Source organism: Ambystoma mexicanum, chromosome 12 (genome assembly GCF_040938575.1).
Source record: "Ambystoma mexicanum isolate Mex_15411 chromosome 12, UKY_AmexF1_1, whole genome shotgun sequence".
Lineage (NCBI taxonomy): Eukaryota > Metazoa > Chordata > Amphibia > Caudata > Ambystomatidae > Ambystoma > Ambystoma mexicanum.
Window position 1 is genome coordinate 536,109,298 of NC_090936.1, and position 24,144 is coordinate 536,133,441.

The 24,144-nt window shown below is 45.3% G+C and overlaps 1 protein-coding gene across 2 annotated transcripts in view; it reads left to right on the forward strand.

Moving 5' to 3' along the window:
* The window catches only part of MRPL18 (mitochondrial ribosomal protein L18), a 198,479-nt gene that overhangs the window by 62,252 nt on the left and 112,083 nt on the right, over positions 1-24,144 (forward strand). For both annotated transcript variants that reach the window (XM_069628836.1, XM_069628837.1), the window contains one exon: positions 252-438. In XM_069628836.1, the coding sequence (XP_069484937.1) occupies positions 252-438 (187 nt within the window). The remainder of the gene's footprint in view (positions 1-251; positions 439-24,144) is intronic.

Here is a 24,144-nt window from a genome sequence, read left to right on the forward strand (position 1 = left end):
TTTACTGTTACCCACTTGGTGTGCTTCATATGGGCTCGTGACAAGGTCATCAATGAGTCACTAGACGAATCCTATGCTTTTAGTAGAAAAATGGAGTTGCACAAACATGCAATTGAGGTACACCTTTCCCTCAACCCTTGAGGGGCTCCCACCTCCCAAGTCCAGTCCCCCTACTCAAACAGTGGATATTGCTATGTATACTTTTATTTATATGTATTGCTCAATTTTCTCACTCTTATTTCTTACTTTAGGGTCTCGACATCTGGCCATTGGGGTTGCAGCCCAGCCCGCACAAGATGGTGAAGTAGACACAAATGAAAATGAGTTGGTGAACCCAGATTTCAATAATCGCAACCCACGAAACCTGGAGCGAATGGCACTGGCGAGAAAGGACCGTGGCTGGCAGACCACGTGGCCGACACGAGAATACTGGCACAGGTGAGCAGCGCCCCTCATTACCTGGCACTGGCTATTTAAAAAAAAAAAAAAAATGTTGCCACCTCAGTCCATGCCTTCAAGAGTACTGGCCTTTGAGGCTGGAATGTAGATGTGTGTTAGAACGTTAATACTTTAGCAATTACTTCAACAGGCACATTTTGACAATTTTACCGAGAGCTCAGATGAGCAACTTGGGCATGAGTTTAATATATATATACAAGGAAAACACTTTAGTTGCAGGAACATTAAGGTGATAACTTGATGCAAACCCCACCTCCTGAAATTCAGCTAAAGCCACCTTAACTTTGCGCCTGCTGTTGCTCAGCCTTTGACCACTATGATGACATCCCTGGTAGCATCACTAATTACATCATCTTTGACATCACTGACCTCACAAATTACATTACAACACTAACCGGTCATGACCAGTGGCCACAGCCCTTAACTGTGTACACTGTATATTGAAAACATTAAAGAGCCATTGCCTTTGGCTGTAGCCAGTGGCCACGACCTTCGGCCATGCCTTCTGTTTATTTTAACACATTAAGGGGCCACTAGCCATGGCTTGTGGCTGTGTCCACTGTATATTTTAAAACACTAACCACTAGCCATGGCCAGTGACCAAGGCCTTCAGCCCTGCCTGCTATACACTTTACAACACTAACTGGACAGTATCCATGCCCATTGACCATGCCCACTGAATATTTTAACACATTAAGGGGCCACTAGCTATGGACTTCATCCACGGCCAGTGGCCACAGCGTGTCCACTGTATATTTCACAACACCAACTAGCCACTAGTCATGGCCTTCACCCATCCCCCCTGTATTTTTAACACATTAAGGGGCAGTAGTAGCGGCCTTCAGCCATGGTCAGTGGCCACGGCTTTTGCCCGTGCTTACTGTATATTTTCAAACACTAAAGGACCCCTAACCATGGCATTTGCCCGTGCCTACTTTATATTTTAACACATTAAAAGGTCACTATCTGTTGCCTTTAGCCATGGCCCGTGACAGCCTTCAGTCACGGCCACTGTATATTGTACAACACTAGCCACTAGCCATAGCCAAGGCAAAGGCCACGGCTAAGGCCACAACCTAAATTGTGATTTAGTTAATCAAAGTTAAGTCAGGCTACAAAATGTACACTCTAAATATGCGAGTGAAAGTGACATTGGGGCGAGTAAGAAATGATGGACCTGAAGTGTAGTTAAAGTTCGCACTTTCAAAATTGGGTGTTAGCAGAGCACTATGCCAAAGAGGCAAAAATAATATCAAGAAAGCATGTGCGGACGAAGAGCAGCGGCTGAGGGCAAGTTGAAGGGGCTATGCTTTCACTCGTTTGAACCTAAGTCAGATTTATGGCCAATGGGCCAGAAAACGGACCAAAAGTAACTGTAAATATGTAATACTATTTTTAAAAAAAATGTTTTCCAACTCTTATTTGTTAAGTGACTGGCTTTATAAAACCATTCTCTGGTGCAAATTAAATTTCAAGAATCAAATGTTTTTCTTTATAGTGCATAAATGATTGTGTGACTTGATTTTGTACAGGGACACGATTGTGATCAGTAGTAGCGGTTTACTCCTCTGCATTGTACTTGAGACACTTGAACTCTCACAAAGACTTTTCTTAGTTTGTGCGGTGCCTAGCACATGTGGAAATCATTCAAAAACAAATGCTGTTTAGCACCCTCACTGTAATGTGCAGATGAATCAACGCATTACAATGGTACTATTAACTAAGTACTTACTGCACTCTGCTGGACAAGTGCACCCCTAAGGGGTGCTAGGTGTTTGTCAATCCCTGCAGCGTCTGTGAACATTTGAAATGCCAGTTAACTTTGTAATGGTGTGGGCTATGCCAAAACTGATGCTGCAGAAAGTTTCACAGGGTAGGTGTACCCTGGATTAGAAAAATGCAGCAAGTACTATGTGGGATTTCTTTTTCTACCAAAGAAAGAAAGGCCCAAGGTGGTGGTGCAGACCACGGTATAGTACCCGATATGTCCTTGCACAACTTGAACACATCATGGACATCCAGGGTTTGTGAGGAAACTGCAGTGACTATAATATAGGCCATGTCTTATCCACTGTAATGTGCTTGGTTCTTAAGAACTTACAAACTCAAGTACCATGGGCCACTTCACCCATTTTATTAATACATTCTTTAAGGTTATAACCGGTTTACTGCCATTCTATATAAGCCAAAACTGTTGGCTGCCAATGCTTGTTCTAAACGGGACTTCAGTGAAGGACACACATAGTGCTTATAAATTGAGTGACTGGCAGACCTGGTTTAGACATTTATATTACACCAGACTCTGGCAGGCACTCCAGTGCAAAGTTTGATGGTAAGGGTTTATTGATATATATTTTTTTTAAACCTAGGACAGGGTGCAACATATGTTTTTTTTTTAGTAGGAAGTGGATGAAAATGTGTACATGTAATAGTAAATGTAATGGTATGTGCTAGACGACACACAGAAATCCATCGTTAAAATGATGTAATTTGTGATGTCACCATAGATGTCCTCATTGTGGTCAAAGACTGCGCAACAGGGGGTGTGAAGTTAAGGTGGCCTTAGCCGAATGTCAGTTTATTTTGTGTGCAAGTTCTCACCTTAACGTCCCTGCAACTAAACTTTCCTTCATTGAATTTCAAGGGTTTTGTTTTTCCATAGATTAATTTCCACACCATTGGCCATGGCCGTGCCCACTGTCCATTTTAGAACACTACCAGGCAATTAGCGGCCAGTGATTTCTCACCCCTGACCTCGTATCTGTTAAATCACTAAACTTTTTCAAATTACTTTTTTGCCTTTGCCACATGTATAATTATAGTGGGGATTTCCTGTTTTATTATTTTATTTTTTACTTCTCGGGTGTTTTTCCAGTGTTTTCAAAGCATTTCAGAATCTGTTTTTTTCCTGTGTCCACTCTTCAAACAATCACAGATAAGTGTTTTTTCCAGTGTGTAAACACAAATATATATATACTGTTTCATTGCGTGCATAAGTAGGGTAATATCTCTCATGACTGACAGCAGGGGTAACATATGCCCAGGTTTGAGAGGTTAACCTCGAAATCCACCCTAATGCAACCATCACCCAAAGACGGCCATCAATCAGTCTGATTTTGACCTGTTCTGACAGTGGTATTGTTGTGTTAAAAAAGAATAGTAATAAAAAAAAATGGCAGGCTTTGAGAACTCGCAATTGTTTTAGGCAATGTGCAGTGAGATTCATTTATTTGCCAAGGATGACGCACTTTGGTTAACCAGCGTGCTGCAAGCCTCTTGTTTGATGGTCGGTCTCTTGGTGACTGTTTGATACATCGCACAGTCGTACAGCCCGACCTAACCGCATTTTAGCAGCACAGAAAAGGGAAAAAAGTGACCGGCTGCAAGAATAACCTTCCCAGGGACTTTTGCCCCATTGTGAAAATCAAAAGCCGGCACCTGTGAATATGCACAGTAAGTTAACATATATCTTGAAGTGAAATATACAAATGTAGTTCAATTAACCTTCCCCTTAGAAGAAAGTGTGCGAAACAAAATGCCATTGGAATAAAAAAAGTTTAATAATGAACACTAGAAAAAATAACCTGAGAGGAAATGTTCTAGTAAATATGCTGGCAAAGTATAAACGGTCCTCACCCTTTAAACCGAGCAATCTGTGGTGAAATATTCCCCGGAAAACAAAATTCCAATACAAAACAAGTGATTGTGGTCTTGTGGGTAAGCGTCCACACTGGGAACATGACAACCTGAGTAAAATTCTGGTAGCCAAATACGTGCTCAAGCATTCCAACCTCAAAAAATCAAGGGGTTGCTACCGCCCTCTGTAAACAAGTTGTGCTGTCCACCCACGTGTCCTTTACTTGTGCCCTGAAAAGCAGCCACAATCGATGGGAAATAACTGCACCAGTGTCCAGGATTGCAACTTCTCTTGCCACATCCTGGGCAAACGCTCATGGCTTGCATGCCCTCATCATTTCCTCGCTTTACCTCCATGTTTGTTTTCCAACAGCCCTGCTTTAAAAAGATAACTTGAAAAGCACACCTACCATAGTGTCACACAAATAGATACATCCTTACAAAAATATGTTGGGCAAAAAGTGTACAATTGTGACATTATGCCCCCACCCCAAATCTTGACTGGGACACTACAAATACCAGAATGCAATTCAGCAAAAGGCAAAAAAATTAAATTGTCTCTTGGAGAGCACTGGGAACATAGATCATTAATGTGTGTGTGTGTGTATGTGTATGTGTATATATATGTGTGTGTATGTATGTATATATATTTCTGAGGCTTGTGGAATCTGCTTAGATCACATGCTGTGCATAGGCTGACATCTAGTGGAAGCTGCGGAGTATTACAGTTTGTTTTTCGAAACCCGAAAATGGGCGTCGACACAGGGCGTGCCAGTAATACTATCCCTAGTGTGACGTCCACTGTACCCAAGATCCCTCACGCGTCTAGGATCCTCAGTTTGTTTTTTTCCGCCATATTGGTCGGAAGCATTTTGCGGAATCCCCTGGCCTTAGCCATACTTTTGCTAAAATATTAATTTATTTACATCCTTCCCCATCCCAACGTCGAACTTCGACACTCGACGCCGGCTGGAGAAGAAATCGAACGTCGGCTGCTGTACGACGGATTTGGGCCTCGGAAGGCCTCTGGCCTCGGCCCGGGCCTTGGAAGGCCTCTGGCCTCGGCCCTGCAAGTAGGGAGAGTGGGGGGTTGTACATACTTTACACTCTTGGTATATAGGTACACCTTATACATTTCCTACACTTAACAGCCCGCTGCCTCAAGGTGCGTATGGAGGGTACCCCTTTTCAATTCTGCCCCAAGTGCAATCGCAAATACCCTTGGGTCGACAGGCACGCCACGTGCAATCTCTGCTTGCCGAGGGACCACCCCGAAGCGAACTGCAGAGCGTGTAGTAGGTTTAAACCTAAGACACGTAAGGACCGTTCGACGAAGCGTTGGGCCCACCACGCCAGGCAAGCGGCCATGGCAGTGGAGGGCGCCTTCAGCGATGGCAGAGACGCCGTACTTTCGGACGGCGAGGGCATTACGGCGTCAAAAGACAGCCGAGCGCAAGTCCCCGACCTCGGAAGGTCGTCCGGCAGGGTGGCTATGGGGAAGACCCCCGGCGACACAAGCGCTTCACACACCACACACACTAAACACACAAAGTCCAACCGAGACTCGACGACGTCGAGTTCTCGGAAAGAGGCACAAACAGAACGGTCCGATTCGGTGTCCTTTGGGCGTTCTCGATCGAGATCGCCGCATGACTCCAGGCAATCATCCACTCTTGCCAAGAGTGCCTCGCTCCCTAGGCTAACAGAAGTTCGATCGTCGGAGGACAAAGACGACTTCCACCCCCAGGCCATGCTCCAGGAGTCGGAGCCCGCAGACAAAATCAGCGAGGCCCCACGTTCGAAGGACAGGGACCCTACCCCCGATCCTCGACGCCAGGCGTCGAAAACCTCCGGAGCCACAAAAGGACAGGGAAAACATTTTTCCACTCACGGGGAGGGGGGAAAACAGCAGAAGAAGCAGCCTTTGCACTCTTCCACACCTGTGAAACACACCACTCCCCCTAAACAGACAGACAAGACCAGGTCTGCTGATATGTCTAAAACCAGGAAATCTACTCAAGATAAATCCCCGAGTCTTGCTGAGAGTCATTTCCCGTTCCAAAAAATGGTCCAGTGAAGACATAGATGTGGTCATGTCAAGGATGTCTTCTTTGGCTGATTTTTACGATAAAAATCCAGACCATTTCCTTTCGTATGATCCACAAGGGGCGACACCCTCAGGCTCCAATGATCCTATCCCCCTGAGTAAGAAGCCCCGGTTTGAAACACCGATGAGGTCTACAGACCCCTTCGAGATACAACCATACTCACTGTATCAAGGAGAGGCTTCCTTTGGTGAGGACCAAGAATTTGGCATGGTAGAAGAGCAAACCGGGACAGGATACTATGTGGATGATGAGGACCAAGAAGAGGCAGAGCAAGACCCTGAAACCTACAGAGTAGATTCCCCGGTAGAAAACGAAGCCCCGGTTACCGACTCCCCTGTCGATAACCAACCCCTCCTAAACGAGGTTCTCGCACGTGCAGCAGAACATTTCCATATTGACACCCACGGTGTCCAGGAGGAGAGGGACTTCACAGAGGAGTTAGTGGGAGAAAGGAGGCCTGTTGCCCAGATCATCCCGATCCTTAAATCCATTCAGTGAAGAATAGACCTGTCCCTGGTGAACCCGAACCTCACCAGAGCAGTCAATCCCAGGGTTGAAAAACTTTTCAGGGCAGCCCAGACTGACACTCTCTATATAAGAGGACATCTGAAGCCAGACTCCCTAGTTGTCACTAACACTCGTAAGAGGGCTGGAACACCCTTGTCATCGTCCGAAGCTCCTCCCGACAAGGAGAGCAAAAAACTATATGGTTTCGGCAGGAAAGTAGCCTCAACGTCCGCCTATCAAGCAAGGATTGCAAACTCTACCACCCTGTTGGCCAGCTACAACTGCCATCAGTGGGAAGAAGTCGCGGCACTCATAGCCTCTGCTCCTGAACCTTTAAAGGGCCAGTTAGCTCGGATTTCCGCAGAGGGTAGAGCCGTGTCTGGTTGCATTTTGAAAGCAACCTTTGACGCCGCGGACAACGCAGGCAGATTGATAGCAGAAGGCACTGTTATCAAGAGACATGCGTGGTTACGGCAGTCTGGTTTTAAGGCAGAAACCCAGGCATCATTGTTGGACAAACCGGTGGAAGCCGATCTGTTGTTTGGTAAGGCGGTCGAAGACGCACTGAAGAATGCCAAGGACGAATACGAGACACTCAAGTCCCTTGGCCAGTTAACCAATAAACCCCCTAACCAGAGAGGGAATAGTAATTTTCGTCGCCCACGCGGCCAAAATTCCCAGAGAGGATCTAACTATTCCCAGGGGCAGGGTACACAGTGGAACAACAGCCAACAGTCTACCCAGGGTTACGGCAGGGGTAATAGGAGAGGTCGTGGTAAAGGCAGAGGCAGCCCCAGTAAGGGAGGCGACACGCCTCCACCAAAGCAGTGACGCTCAGTTCAGGGTCCCTTCTCACGCAACCCCAGTAGGGGGACGCATTTCCAACTTCACCCAGGCTTGGGAAGGGATCACATCAGACAGATGGTTGCTGTCAACAGTATCCACAGGGTACTGTATAGAACTACTGCAGCATCCCCGGAACCATCCTCCACGACAAAGAGTACACTCTTTAGAACATCAGAAGATTCTCCTCGAGGAGATCGCCATTCTGCTAGAAAAGGACGCGATAGGACGCGATAGAAGTATGTCAAGCCCCAAAAGTTTTGTATGACTACGTTACAAGAGGTAATCCCCCTCCTAAAAAAGGGGATTATATGGCAACCTTGGATATGAAAGATGCTTATTTTCATATTTCCATGTTCCCAGTGCACAGAAGGTACTTGCGCTTCAAGGTGGACAGTCGACACTACCAATTCAAGGTACTGCCCTTCGGGATAGCTTCAGCACCAAGGGTATTCACCAAGGTACTGGCGGTGGCGGCTGCACACCTATGCAGGGAGGCAATCCCGGTTTACCCTTATCTGGACGACTGCCTCATAACGGGGGAAACCCCAGTAATTTGCAGGATAAACATTCAAAGGACTATCGACCTCCTCCACGAGTTAGGCTTCTCAATCAACAAGAAAGTCAAGCCTGGTGCCAAGCACCTCCAAACAGTTCCTAGGAGCAATCCTAGATACTCAAGAGGGGTTGACCTTTCCTTCAGAGGAAAGAATTCGGAATATACTACTGCAAATTCCGCATTATCAGTCCGGTCGCCAAATAACGGTATGCAAAGCAATGCGTTTACTGGGCATGATGGCGTCATGTATTTACCTGGTCCCCCACGCGCGCCTGCGTCCCATGCAGGAATGGTTGGCGAAACAGTGGTCTCAGGCAAGTGTTCAGTGGGACGATCTAGTGGTCGTTTTGCCAACACTAGTACAAAGCCTTCACTGGCGGACAAGAGAGAATCTCGCACAGGGGAAACCCTTTTACGATCCCGAAGTACAGGCAGTAGTCACTACCGATGCATGTCTGACGGGGTGGGGAGCTCACCATCTCCACCACACAGCTCAGGGTCTCTGGTCTCCCTCAGTGGCCAAGAACCACATCAACCTGCTAGAGCTTCTGGCAGTATTCAGAGTGTTTCAAGCATTCGAGCCCTACCTACTAAACCTGTCCGTGCAAATCCGGACGGACAGCACAACAGCCATGGTCTACCTGAACAAGCAAGGAGGGACTCATTCGCCAAATCTGTCCAAGCTTGCCCAGAAAATCTGGATATGGGCACTCAGACGGAACATCTTCCTGTCATCACAACATGTTCCAGGGGAGCTCAATTCCCTAGCGGATGCTCTGAGCAGAGACTCCCTCCCAGAGGAACACAAATGCGTTCTACACAGAGAGGTCATAGAAGATATCTTCTCTCAGTGGGGTTTCCCCACTATAGACTTATTCGCCACAAGCGAAAACAGACAATGCCCAGGATTTGCATCCAGGTTCCCCCAACCAGACTCCCAGGGGAATGCCCTGTGGATGAACTGGTCAGGGATGTTTGCGTACGCTTTTCCACCAACTCCTCTCCAGGAAAGTGGTGAATAAGATGAACAGAGAATCGATGACGCTCGTCCTAGTTGCTCCCATGTGGGCAAGACAACCGTGGTTCCCACACCTACGCAAGATGGCAGTATGCGAGCCCATCAAACTTCCAGCCTGGCACAACCTACTGTCCCAGCACCAAGGTCAAACAGTGCACCAGCAGCCCAACTCAATGAACCTGGCAGCATGGCTCCTGAGGTCATAGAGTTTGGACATCTCAATTTACCACAGAGGTGTATGGACATCCTAAAGGAATCTAGGAAACCAAACACAAGGCACTGTTATTTTGACAAGTGGAAGAGGCTCGTTATCTGGTGCCAGAGTAGACAAATCAACCCTGTTGATTGCACTCCTTCCACTATTGTTACATACATGCTCCACCTGCTAGATGCAGGATTGGTTTTTAACTCACTGAAAGTACACCTGGCAGCCCTGTCGGCATACACCACTTCCCATAGCAAGGTCTCGTGGTGGAAAGTACCAGTAGTTAAAGCCTTCATGGAAGGAGTAAAAAGACTTCACCCTCCTATTTCAAACCCACCACCAGGGTGGGACCTTAATGTGGTGCTAGCCAAGCTCATGGGACCCCCTTTCGAGCCCATGCATAAAAGCAGTCTCAAACACCTGACTGATAAAACAGCCTTCTCAGTAGCTATTACTTCTATAAGAAGGGTCAGTGAAATTCAGGCTCTGTCAGTGCAGGATCCCTTCTTTACTGTCCATAAAGACAAACTGGTTTTACGCACACACCCTAGGTTCTCACCTAAGTTTATATCAAAATTCCATGTAAACCAGTCCATCGAGCTTCCGCTTTCTTCCAGGACCCTCAAAGCTCAGCTGAGGTGAAACTACACACCCTAGATGTGCGTAGGGCGGTCCTCTACTAGGTAAATAAAACCAGACCGCTAAGAAAAACAGATCAACTGTTTGTCTCCGTAGCTACAGGCAGAGAGGGGGATTGCGTCTCTAAAGGTGCCATCTCGAAGTGGATTATTAACTGTATCCAGCTGTGTTACTCCCTCTCTGAAAGAACTCTGCCTTTCACGCCAAGAGCCCACTCTACTAGAGGCATTGGGGCCACTCTGGCTTTCATTGCAAATGTACCCCTTGACACCATTTGCAAAGCAGCTACTTGGAGCTCTATTCACACTTTTACTCAGCATTACTGCATTGACACCCATTCCAAGGCAGATACACAAGTGGGACAAGCGGTTTTAAGACATTTATTTGCTCATGACCCTTCTCACATCCCACCTCCGTCTTCAGGTACTGCTCGCTAATCTATGCACAGCATGTGATCTAAGCAGATTTCACAAGCCTCAGAAGGGATACATTACTCACCGTAATCGTATTTCTGATGCTTGTATCGATTACGGTGAGTAATGCATCATATATATATTCTAGTTTCCTTACAGGTGCAAGCTGAATTTACAATTCCCCATGTATTAGCAGCTCCTTAACCAGCTGTAGTTGCTCTTTTGATGTGGGCCTCATGGCAGTTTGTCCTTTAGAGGAGCGCAGTTCTTTCAAGGACTGACAGTACAGTTTGAAAAATAAATGCAGATGGCGTGTGTTTTCTTAGTGTGTTATGAGATATTTAACACTAAGAGAAAACATGCCATCAAGGATTGTGGACTGTCTCCATGCGCGCAGTAACCGGGTCTGACCTTGTTTAGCTTCAAAGCTAGGAATAGGTCCCCCCTAAGGCCATGTTTCTCTAAGTGGTCTTGTACCTTGTGTTAATTTATTAGGCAACATGGCCTAAGGGAGCTAGCCCCTTCCTCGCTTTAAAGCTAAGCAGGGTCTTCTCTGGTTACTGTATGGATGGGGGACCCATATGCCTTGTTTAATATGAACTACAGATAGTCATGTGCATGTGTAGTTTTATAGCCGCAAATATTTGAAAAATGGCTGGGTAAAAAAATCAGCTCCTTGCCTCCCCTACCCTCTCCCATTCTCCCCACAGCTCTCTGTTTGGTCTGAAATGTCAGCTATTTGTGGCTATTCTGTCTGATAGACGAGGTTACAGAAAAGCTTTGTGTTGCAAACTCAGTCCCTAGGCCCCCTCCTACTCCCAAATTTCACTTGGTGTCCTTTTGCCTCCTCCACACATCTAGCTGGATGGCATTTGCATGTTTTTTGACTGGCAAAAGCCTTTTCTTCGACATTTGTTTTTTTGGATACCCTCGGCTATAACCGTAGCCATCTCTCACATTGAGAAAAAAAAAATGGCGGCTGTTTAATTTATAAACACCTGGTTTCTTGGCAATCAACCCAAGATAAGGCTATCTATTTTGGAGAAGAGAGCACCCCTTTTCCATCAAATAAAAAAAAGACTTTTTGGAATATCCCTAAACCACAAAAGAATCGCAAGTCAACGCTTCGTGCCAAGACCTGGTCCAAATCCATCCAGCAGTTTGGGCTTTGCAGTGCGAAATATTGACATTTTTGTCTATGGGAAAATTATTGGGATTAGGCCGAAATTGCTTTTTTTGTTTACTTATTAACTGTTAATAAGATAGGTTTTAACAAATCATTCCCAAAAATGTGCAGTCTGGGGAGTAGTGGGAGGGGGGTGAGCGAGCTGTCTTCAGAATTGCAACCAAATCCGTTGCACGAGTCAAGTTATTAGCAATTCATTTTTTCGGGTTTCTTATGGGAGTCCGATTTACCTTAACTATAGAGCGGCGTCCACCACCCCCATAATATATATATATTCAAGGAAAAACTTTAGTTGCAGGGACGTTAAGGTGAGCAATACATTTTAACAAAACCTTTGAAATTCAAGGTTTTTTGCATGATTGTATTTTATTGGTGTGCTAAGTGCTTACGATGCATTTATGCTGTGTTGCTTTTATGAATAAAGCCAATGAATGAAAGAAGATGGCGGTCACTTCATTTCTAAAAAAAAAAAAAAAAAAACCTGGTTTCGGATAACTCCCTGAGATATAGCTATCTATTTTTGAGAAGGGAACACACTCTTCTCCATCAAATATTTAAATAACTTCTGAACGTAATAACCCCAAGCCACGCATGGATTGCGAGTCAACGCTTCGTGCGCCCAAGTTGTAGCGACCTGGTCCAAATCCATCCAGCGGTTTGGGCTGTCCGCTTTGGTAAAAATGTATCTTTTTGTCTATGGGAAAAATGAATGGGAAGTAGGCCGTGCTTTTGGAGGAAATAAAAGTATTTTCGTCTTTAACTTTTTTTTTTAACTGATCTTTGCAGCCGGTGGGGGGTGGGGAGGCCTGAAGTCCTTAATCACTTTCAAAATGTTGGTCAAATACGTTACTTGTATCAAAAGCGATTAATGATAGAATTTTGAGGTGTTCCTATGGGATTCTGACTCACCTTAACTATAGGGCAGCTGTCGCCTTATATATATATATATATATATATATATATATATATATATATATATATATATATATATATATATATGGAAGGACCGCACTCTCCGTGGACCCAATAGAATCAATCAATCCAAAAGGGAAAGAAGGAAGCGCAGCTCACAAGAGGTAGTTAGGAAACCCATTTAATGAAAACAGACAGCACAAAATGTGCAAAACAAACGGCTGGGGAAACAGCAAAAACAAACAGAGGCAGGACGCCTATAGGCACGACCTGCTTACAACACGTTTCACGCTCAACTGAGCGCTTGATCATGTAAAGAAACAAAGGACAAAAGCACAGTTAAAAGAGCATGTAGTCCATCAACTATGTCAGTAGAAATAGGGGTGCATGAAAGGACTGGTTCAATGGCTATCGACCTCCTCCACGAGTTAGGCTTCTCAATCAACAAGAAAGTCAAGCCTGGTGCCAAGCACCTCCAAACAGTTCCTAGGAGCAATCCTAGATACTCAAGAGGGGTTGACCTTTCCTTCAGAGGAAAGAATTCGGAATATACTACTGCAAATTCCGCATTATCAGTCCGGTCGCCAAATAACGGTATGCAAAGCAATGCGTTTACTGGGCATGATGGCGTCATGTATTTACCTGGTCCCCCACGCGCGCCTGCGTCCCATGCAGGAATGGTTGGCGAAACAGTGGTCTCAGGCAAGTGTTCAGTGGGACGATCTAGTGGTCGTTTTGCCAACACTAGTACAAAGCCTTCACTGGCGGACAAGAGAGAATCTCGCACAGGGGAAACCCTTTTACGATCCCGAAGTACAGGCAGTAGTCACTACCGATCCATGTCTGACGGGGTGGGGAGCTCACCATCTCCACCACACAGCTCAGGGTCTCTGGTCTCCCTCAGTGGCCAAGAACCACATCAACCTGCTAGAGCTTCTGGCAGTATTCAGAGTGTTTCAAGCATTCGAGCCCTACCTACTAAACCTGTCCGTGCAAATCCGGACGGACAGCACAACAGCCATGGTCTACCTGAACAAGCAAGGAGGGACTCATTCGCCAAATCTGTCCAAGCTTGCCCAGAAAATCTGGATATGGGCACTCAGACGGAACATCTTCCTGTCATCACAACATGTTCCAGGGGAGCTCAATTCCCTAGCGGATGCTCTGAGCAGAGACTCCCTCCCAGAGGAACACAAATGCGTTCTACACAGAGAGGTCATAGAAGATATCTTCTCTCAGTGGGGTTTCCCCACTATAGACTTATTCGCCACAAGCGAAAACAGACAATGCCCAGGATTTGCATCCAGGTTCCCCCAACCAGACTCCCAGGGGAATGCCCTGTGGATGAACTGGTCAGGGATGTTTGCGTACGCTTTTCCACCAACTCCTCTCCAGGAAAGTGGTGAATAAGATGAACAGAGAATCGATGACGCTCGTCCTAGTTGCTCCCATGTGGGCAAGACAACCGTGGTTCCCACACCTACGCAAGATGGCAGTATGCGAGCCCATCAAACTTCCAGCCTGGCACAACCTACTGTCCCAGCACCAAGGTCAAACAGTGCACCAGCAGCCCAACTCAATGAACCTGGCAGCATGGCTCCTGAGGTCATAGAGTTTGGACATCTCAATTTACCACAGAGGTGTATGGACATCCTAAAGGAATCTAGGAAACCAAACACAAGGCACTGTTATTTTGACAAGTGGAAGAGGCTCGTTATCTGGTGCCAGAGTAGACAAATCAACCCTGTTGATTGCACTCCTTCCACTATTGTTACATACATGCTCCACCTGCTAGATGCAGGATTGGTTTTTAACTCACTGAAAGTACACCTGGCAGCCCTGTCGGCATACACCACTTCCCATAGCAAGGTCTCGTGGTGGAAAGTACCAGTAGTTAAAGCCTTCATGGAAGGAGTAAAAAGACTTCACCCTCCTATTTCAAACCCACCACCAGGGTGGGACCTTAATGTGGTGCTAGCCAAGCTCATGGGACCCCCTTTCGAGCCCATGCATAAAAGCAGTCTCAAACACCTGACTGATAAAACAGCCTTCTCAGTAGCTATTACTTCTATAAGAAGGGTCAGTGAAATTCAGGCTCTGTCAGTGCAGGATCCCTTCTTTACTGTCCATAAAGACAAACTGGTTTTACGCACACACCCTAGGTTCTCACCTAAGTTTATATCAAAATTCCATGTAAACCAGTCCATCGAGCTTCCGCTTTCTTCCAGGACCCTCAAAGCTCAGCTGAGGTGAAACTACACACCCTAGATGTGCGTAGGGCGGTCCTCTACTAGGTAAATAAAACCAGACCGCTAAGAAAAACAGATCAACTGTTTGTCTCCGTAGCTACAGGCAGAGAGGGGGATTGCGTCTCTAAAGGTGCCATCTCGAAGTGGATTATTAACTGTATCCAGCTGTGTTACTCCCTCTCTGAAAGAACTCTGCCTTTCACGCCAAGAGCCCACTCTACTAGAGGCATTGGGGCCACTCTGGCTTTCATTGCAAATGTACCCCTTGACACCATTTGCAAAGCAGCTACTTGGAGCTCTATTCACACTTTTACTCAGCATTACTGCATTGACACCCATTCCAAGGCAGATACACAAGTGGGACAAGCGGTTTTAAGACATTTATTTGCTCATGACCCTTCTCACATCCCACCTCCGTCTTCAGGTACTGCTCGCTAATCTATGCACAGCATGTGATCTAAGCAGATTTCACAAGCCTCAGAAGGGATACATTACTCACCGTAATCGTATTTCTGATGCTTGTATCGATTACGGTGAGTAATGCATCATATATATATTCTAGTTTCCTTACAGGTGCAAGCTGAATTTACAATTCCCCATGTATTAGCAGCTCCTTAACCAGCTGTAGTTGCTCTTTTGATGTGGGCCTCATGGCAGTTTGTCCTTTAGAGGAGCGCAGTTCTTTCAAGGACTGACAGTACAGTTTGAAAAATAAATGCAGATGGCGTGTGTTTTCTTAGTGTGTTATGAGATATTTAACACTAAGAGAAAACATGCCATCAAGGATTGTGGACTGTCTCCATGCGCGCAGTAACCGGGTCTGACCTTGTTTAGCTTCAAAGCTAGGAATAGGTCCCCCCTAAGGCCATGTTTCTCTAAGTGGTCTTGTACCTTGTGTTAATTTATTAGGCAACATGGCCTAAGGGAGCTAGCCCCTTCCTCGCTTTAAAGCTAAGCAGGGTCTTCTCTGGTTACTGTATGGATGGGGGACCCATATGCCTTGTTTAATATGAACTACAGATAGTCATGTGCATGTGTAGTTTTATAGCCGCAAATATTTGAAAAATGGCTGGGTAAAAAAATCAGCTCCTTGCCTCCCCTACCCTCTCCCATTCTCCCCACAGCTCTCTGTTTGGTCTGAAATGTCAGCTATTTGTGGCTATTCTGTCTGATAGACGAGGTTACAGAAAAGCTTTGTGTTGCAAACTCAGTCCCTAGGCCCCCTCCTACTCCCAAATTTCACTTGGTGTCCTTTTGCCTCCTCCACACATCTAGCTGGATGGCATTTGCATGTTTTTTGACTGGCAAAAGCCTTTTCTTCGACATTTGTTTTTTTGGATACCCTCGGCTATAACCGTAGCCATCTCTCACATTGAGAAAAAAAAAATGGCGGCTGTTTAATTTATAAACACCTGGTTTCTTGGCAATCAACCCAAGATAAGGCTATCTATTTTGGAGAAGAGAGCACCCCTTTTCCATCAAATAAAAAAAAGACTTTTTGGAATATCCCTAAACCACAAAAGAATCGCAAGTCAACGCTTCGTGCCAAGACCTGGTCCAAATCCATCCAGCAGTTTGGGCTTTGCAGTGCGAAATATTGACATTTTTGTCTATGGGAAAATTATTGGGATTAGGCCGAAATTGCTTTTTTTGTTTACTTATTAACTGTTAATAAGATAGGTTTTAACAAATCATTCCCAAAAATGTGCAGTCTGGGGAGTAGTGGGAGGGGGGTGAGCGAGCTGTCTTCAGAATTGCAACCAAATCCGTTGCACGAGTCAAGTTATTAGCAATTCATTTTTTCGGGTTTCTTATGGGAGTCCGATTTACCTTAACTATAGAGCGGCGTCCACCACCCCCATAATATATATATATTCAAGGAAAAACTTTAGTTGCAGGGACGTTAAGGTGAGCAATACATTTTAACAAAACCTTTGAAATTCAAGGTTTTTTGCATGATTGTATTTTATTGGTGTGCTAAGTGCTTACGATGCATTTATGCTGTGTTGCTTTTATGAATAAAGCCAATGAATGAAAGAAGATGGCGGTCACTTCATTTCTAAAAAAAAAAAAAAAAAAACCTGGTTTCGGATAACTCCCTGAGATATAGCTATCTATTTTTGAGAAGGGAACACACTCTTCTCCATCAAATATTTAAATAACTTCTGAACGTAATAACCCCAAGCCACGCATGGATTGCGAGTCAACGCTTCGTGCCCAAGTTGTAGCGACCTGGTCCAAATCCATCCAGCGGTTTGGGCTGTCCGCTTTGGTAAAAATGTATCTTTTTGTCTATGGGAAAAATGAATGGGAAGTAGGCCGTGCTTTTGGAGGAAATAAAAGTATTTTCGTCTTTAACTTTTTTTTTTAACTGATCTTTGCAGCCGGGGGGGGTGGGGAGGCCTGAAGTCCTTAATCACTTTCAAAATGTTGGTCAAATACGTTACTTGTATCAAAAGCGATTAACGATAGAATTTTGAGGTGTTCCTATGGGATTCTGACTCACCTTAACTATAGGGCAGCTGTCGCCTTATATATATATATATATATATATATATATATATATATATATATATATATATATATATATATATATATATATGGAAGGACCGCACTCTCCGTGGACCCAATAGAATCAATCAATCCAAAAGGGAAAGAAGGAAGCGCAGCTCACAAGAGGTAGTTAGGAAACCCATTTAATGAAAACAGACAGCACAAAATGTGCAAAACAAACGGCTGGGGAAACAGCAAAAACAAACAGAGGCAGGACGCCTATAGGCACGACCTGCTTACAACACGTTTCACGCTCAACTGAGCGCTTGATCATGTAAAGAAACAAAGGACAAAAGCACAGTTAAAAGAGCATGTAGTCCATCAACTATGTCAGTAGAAATAGGGGTGCATGAAAGGACTGGTTCAATGGCGGCCATATTGGAAGAGAAAATCAGATAATGGCCAACGATAAATCCAAACAGGACCGATAGAATAGGCCAATAGAATGATCGAAATGAACCTATTTTAAATATAGAGACCAAAGGCAAACAAACGGTCAAATACAAAAACATGGCCATATGAGCCAATTCCCATGCACCCCAATTTCCTACTTGTGTTACCGGTCTAGAAAAAGAAATTACAATACACAATTAGCAGTAGGGTGAGTGCAAAGTGCACTAACAGAATAACATTACAATACCCCATCAGATCAAAATACATATATATATATAAATCAATCAGTCAAATATAAATCAGGCTAAAAGCGACACAGTGCCATCATATATACGAAGATTAAAAGGCCAAACAGTATGTCATATCAAGGTAAAAAGTATATGCAAATCGAGACAGATTATACAAAATAGATTGACTGAGCCACCATGGCGTCCAATAAGGACAGTAAGGCCTTGTGCAAACAAGCAAAATAGCAGCATAAATATGCACAAGATATTAAACATTGCATCACATTCGCAACAACAATATGTGCAAAAGAGCAAAAATGCAGTCCTGGTAACAAGGTGCATAGCAATAGTGGCTTTTGTAAGTCAACTTAGCAATAGATCTTGTGCAAGGACGCAAACATAGCAGCATAAATATGTGATAGACAACAGAGAATGTATCATGATCGCAACATCAATATGTGCAAAAGAACAAGAATACAGTCCTGATAATAAAATACAAGGCAGCAATAATTTGTACAAGTCAGCCGAATAACATTTCATACTGAGACCAATGTTGAGAAAAATATAAAGTGCAAGCAAATAAAGGGCAACATGAAAATGTGCAAATAAGCAAAATCACGTTGGTAACCACAATTAGCAGCAGTATGGCATAAAAATTGCAGGTTATATCATCTACACATAGCAACTGTGAACGTATACAAACAAACCAGATATAACTATGGCCGGACAATGTGAGCATGAGACCCATAGATGGAATCATTGGGCCTGACTAAATACCTGGACAAAAGAAAAAAATAAAATAATCTACGGGGTACACAGGTAAGTATGTATTGTAACAAAAAGTTGAAGAAAAAACGACCAAGTAACCAAAGTGAAGAGAATAACAGAGTACCATATAATGAATACCACAGGCTACATAAGGAAAATAAAATGTGCCAAATGTCCTACAAGGTCGTGATTGCAGCAGCTTGAGAATGGAACCAATACCAATTACAAACAATAATGATAATGCAGCCACCATAATGGTGAAAAGAAAAAAGAAAACTTGTATATAGACCAGGGACAAATTAGTGAATTAAAAAATCAAAGAATACAGAATGAAAGAACCACTCCCGTCAACTACGTATGATCAAAAAATTAGTAGAGGAAGGCAAAACAATCCAAAAGGCAGCGGGGGATATATACTCTTATGTGCCCAAAAACGTATAAAGCTCCTCATCGAGATTGTGACCATTAGGGAACTTGGTGTCAAAATCCAAAATGAATCTGGTCTCCAGCTGTCTGAGTTTTAACACGCGGTCTCCACCCCTAGGATGGATCGGAATATGTGCCACTGCGAAGAATTTAAGAAGAGTAAGGTCATTATTATGTTCTTGCTTAAAGTGCTTGGCCATAGGGTATGCGGGATCTGAGTTTTTGATTGCCCTAAGGTGGTGCAATATTCTGAGCTTAAGCTTACATGTTGTACTCCCAACATTCCATTTCGTGCAGGGACATGAAAGAACATAAACCTCAAAAGCAGTATCACAGTTCATTGAGTACTTGATTAGCTGATTACATTTGGTGACCGGATGTAGAAAAGATTTACACGCAGTTGCATGAGCATAGGCCTTACATTTAAAACATTTAGTAAAGCCTATAGGGGAGACCATCAGTGATTTAGTAAGAGAAGAATTAGTGTTGATGGGTGAGAAAAAACTAGAAACTAGTTTATCCCTAAGCGAGGGTACACGTTTGTACGTCATTGTTGGACGTTTGGAGAGCAGAGGGCACAAATCTTTATCAACAATGAGAACACGGCAATGTCGCTCTATGATTTTACGGACATAGTTATATATAGTTATATAACATGCTATGACTAGGCTGACATCTAGTGGTAGTCGCTGAGTATTACGTGATTTGTTTTTGAAACCCGAAAAGGGACATCGACTGGGTACGTTAGTAATACGATCCCTAAAGTGACGTCTACTGTACCCATGGTCCTTCACATGTCGAGGTCCCTCGGATAGGTTTTTTCCGCCATCGTAGTTGGTCGCAAGTTTGCAGAGTTCTTCTGGCTAATGCCTTGGATATTCTAACGTTTAATATAAGTTTCTTACCTATTCTTTTGTTACAAAGGCCCATCATCTGGCGCTCCAAGAACAACATCTGCGGACGAACCGCCAAACCGCCTCGACAGGCAGTGACTGCCGCCTACACAGGCTTCACCTGGCCTGAGCCCATTACAGTAGATAGTGGGGGCAGGTCATACACTTCTTTAGATGCCTAATCTGAATGTTTCCATTTATCGCTGTGCTGCCTTTCCTATTAACTATGGAAAAAACACCCTTTAAATTCCGTCCATCTTGCAATCGGAAGTATCCCTGGAAGGACACGCACAAGGTGTGCAATCACTGTTTCCAAGGGATCACCCCGAAAAGCACTGCAAATCCCGCAAGCTTTTTCGTACAAAGACTTTAAAAGGACTGTCTAACTAGGCGCTGGGCCGTCCAGGACATGCAGGCCGAGGCCTCCATAGATGTGGCTATTGAATCCAGCATTGTCAGCATCCTAAGTGATGCCAAAGGAATCAGGGTTCAGGAGAATCCCATATGCGAGCCCCCAACTCCATTAAGCAAGCCAGCAGTCCAGTTACGGTGAAAACACCCGGCAACAAAAAGACCACACATACATACATACATACACACCACAATGCTTTAAGGACATTCCTTCATGGCAGAACGCCGACCACGTTGTCGACCCTTCATTGCCACGCAATGTCTAAGTAGAAGTATTCCAAATCATCTTTGTCGTCTGGGCCATGGCGATCGCAGCATGACATGTCTCCGAAATTAGTGCCGACCAGGCACGTTTCAGACATCGTGCCTAAAAAGGCATTGCCTCTCGCACGCCAAAGAGCACGTGTCGAAACCTTCACCGTCCTCTTCTAGCGCGTCAAAAATACAGGAATTAAATATTCCCTGTCACACTTCAAATCCAAGACGTCGAAAACCTCCAACATTTTGATAGTTACAACATCTCAGCCCCTTCCTCACAGGATAGTCACTACACTCCTTCTAAAGTCACCCTATCACAAGTCTTGCCTGCAGGTTTGTCTGCCTCTGCTCAAGGACTAGCGTGCAACTCGGCCGTGCACCACAACTCCTCTCCTTCAATCGAATGCAGCAGTGTGTGCCCCATAGCATCCCCCACTACGAACTTGCTCGTGTTTCCCCGCGCGCCAATACGCCTTTACTGGCCAATACACCCCCTACAATACATCTACGCACACAAGGCACCTGCCCTCGGCTGCTAATATGACTACACCAGCATCGGTCCATTCTCTCTGCATGCCGCAAATGCCGGATCACATCAACGATGAATCCGTGCTGGGCACTGACATTGCTACTACGGTTTTCCCCTTTTGGAATGTTTTCTGAATCATGTGCGCCCACTGAAGTAATTCTCAGCCATCCTGCATATGTTTCTACTATAAAATGTATTGCCATACCAGGTAATACCCACTGTCATGCCAACGCTAATACTATGAATGCCACCTTGCACTGCCTTGCTAATGCTACTCATTATAATCTGCACTGCCTTGCTAATGTTACTTTACCATGTGCCGCCGCTGTTGATTCAATGCACTGCCCTGTTGATGCTATTATGGCACCTTGTGAAGGCGCTGATGTTAATGTGCTTAGCATACCGTGCGCCCACACTGATGTTACCTTGCACTCTCCCACAGCTGAGACCATAGTGCTACTTGTCTCCCCGCCACCTCTACTCATCCCACAGATGCCCTGTGGCACAGTCACCACACTCGTGGCCAGCCATACCACCTCCGCCCCCATGCTCACCGCCCCTGATCACCTCAACACCGCTACTCCTGCCCAGCCCACCACCACAATGTTCCCCTTGGCTGATGCCCCTCTTAAATGTGCCCTCATTAACTGCTGATCACTACCTGCACACGCCCTTGACATGCACAACCTCATCAGCAGCAACAGCCTTGACCTAGTCTTACTGAGCGAGACATGGCTCAATGACACCTACGGCCCTGCCCTCACCCTCTCCATTCCTGACGGCTACACCATCTACAGACAAGACCGCTCCTCTCATAGAGGGGGCGGTGTAGGAGTCATTGCCAAGGACACTCTCCAGATCAGGAAATTACAATGTGACCTTGACCAGAGCCCCGACTTTCTTTTGCTCAAATTAAGTCTCCCACAATTACCTTCCACGTAGTGTACCAGCCCCCCGGACCTACAACCGACCTTCAAGAAGCCCTCATCCACTCCCTCTCCAACAACCTCAAAAAAATAATCCAAAATAATACTCCTTGGTGAGCTCAACTTAGGGCTCAACGACCCTAAATACTCCCACGCCAATGCCCTCCACAAAGCTCTCTCCACACTTGGATTCTCCCAAGCCATCTTTCAGCCCACCCATATCAAGGGCCGCTCTCCTCTAGACTAGGTGTCCCATCACAACTGCCCAGTCCTTCTCAAAAAGGTTACTCCCATCCCATGGTCTGATCACCACTGCATTAAGTTTGATATCCTTAACTCCAGAGAACAGCCTAAGCCTAATATCCCTTTCCCAGCTGCACTCTCGAAGCTCCAGGCAGCTCACGAAGGAAAACTCGCCCAACACCTCTCGGTGCCAGCATTACTGCCCCCCGCCCCCATTTCCAACGATCCTGAGATACTAGCAAATATCTTTGAAACCTTGAAACCACCATCACCCAGGCCGTTGACACTGTGGCTCCACTTGCCCTAAAAAAAAGTCAAGCACGCCAACGCCTGGTTCACCCAAGAGCTCCTAGAGCTACGTTCCAAAAAAAAGGGTTGCACGATCCAACTGGAAAAGCAACCCCAACGAGCCCAACCTAGCAGCCTTCAAGGCTCTATCAAAAGACTGCAAAATTACCATCATCAAAGCTAAAGCCTTATCCTTCAACACCAGAATCTCTAACGCTAAATCAGGAACTAAAGAAATCTTTACTATCTTCAGAGAGCTGGAGAACCCTGCCCCTCTACCTCCTACACTCCTCAAGGACGAAGCTTTGTGTAATAATATGCAGTTGGCCATGTTGGACAAACTTGACACCCTGCACGCCAAAATCCTTGCTCACCAACTAGCACTCTGTAATCTAATAGCCAACAGCCACAGCAGTTCACCCCCACCTACCACTCCCACTCACTCTCTGTTTGAATTCAAGGACGTGACCGTCCCCGAAGTAATCACACTCCTCAAATCCATTAAACGGTCCATCTGCAAAGGGGACACTTGCCCAGCACAAGTCATCAAAGACTGCGCTCCGTCCCTTGCCCCTCTCATCACAGCCTTCATTAATGCCTCCTCAGGCTACGTCCCAACTGGACTCAAAGAAGCGTGGGTTTGTCCGTTCCTTAAAAAACCATCGGTCCCTGGGAAATACAGGCCCATCACCACTGTCCCCTTCTTACTCAAAATACTTGACAAGGCAGCTTGTCTGCAAGTGCAAACATTCCTAAAAGACAACCACCTCCTTGGTCTTCGGCAGTCAGGGTTTCGGCCTCGTCATGGCACTGAAATGGCCCTCCTTGACCTTAAGAAGCAAATGGATGACCTCAGACGCTGGCAAACCAGCGCTCCTTATCCTACTCAATTTATCAGCTGCCTTTGACCTGGTGGATCACACCCTGTGCCAACATCTCACCACCGCTGCAAATTTTTCGCCTAGGGCTTGCAACTGGATAACCTCATTCCTACAGGAGCGAGCAATGAAGGTATTTTCAGAATCCTCTTGTGCCACCCCCAGCATCATTAAATGCGGTGTCCCCCAGGGTTCATGCATTGCTCCCACCTTGTACAACCTTTTCACCAGACCTCTGTTCAAAATCCTGGACGGCCTGGGCATCTCGTAGACGAATTATGCTGATGACACACAGGTACTCATCCCCCTATTGGGCGATTACTCGTCAGACGCGAACACCCTCAATTCAATCTACTCTACAATCCAATCCTGGATGGCAGATAACTGGTTATGCCTCAATAGTGAGAAAACTGAACTTCTGCTGATCGGTTCCCTGTCCAACTTGGGCAAGCTGGATAAACAATACAACTGCTTCTGTCGACAATATTCCCATCACTGTGTCTCAAGCGATGAAGACCCTTGGCATTTACCTTAAACCAAACCTAACTATGGACAGGCAGGTTAACGCCATCCCATCCTCCTTGGTCTATCACTCCACTCATCAACTCAGGCCGTTC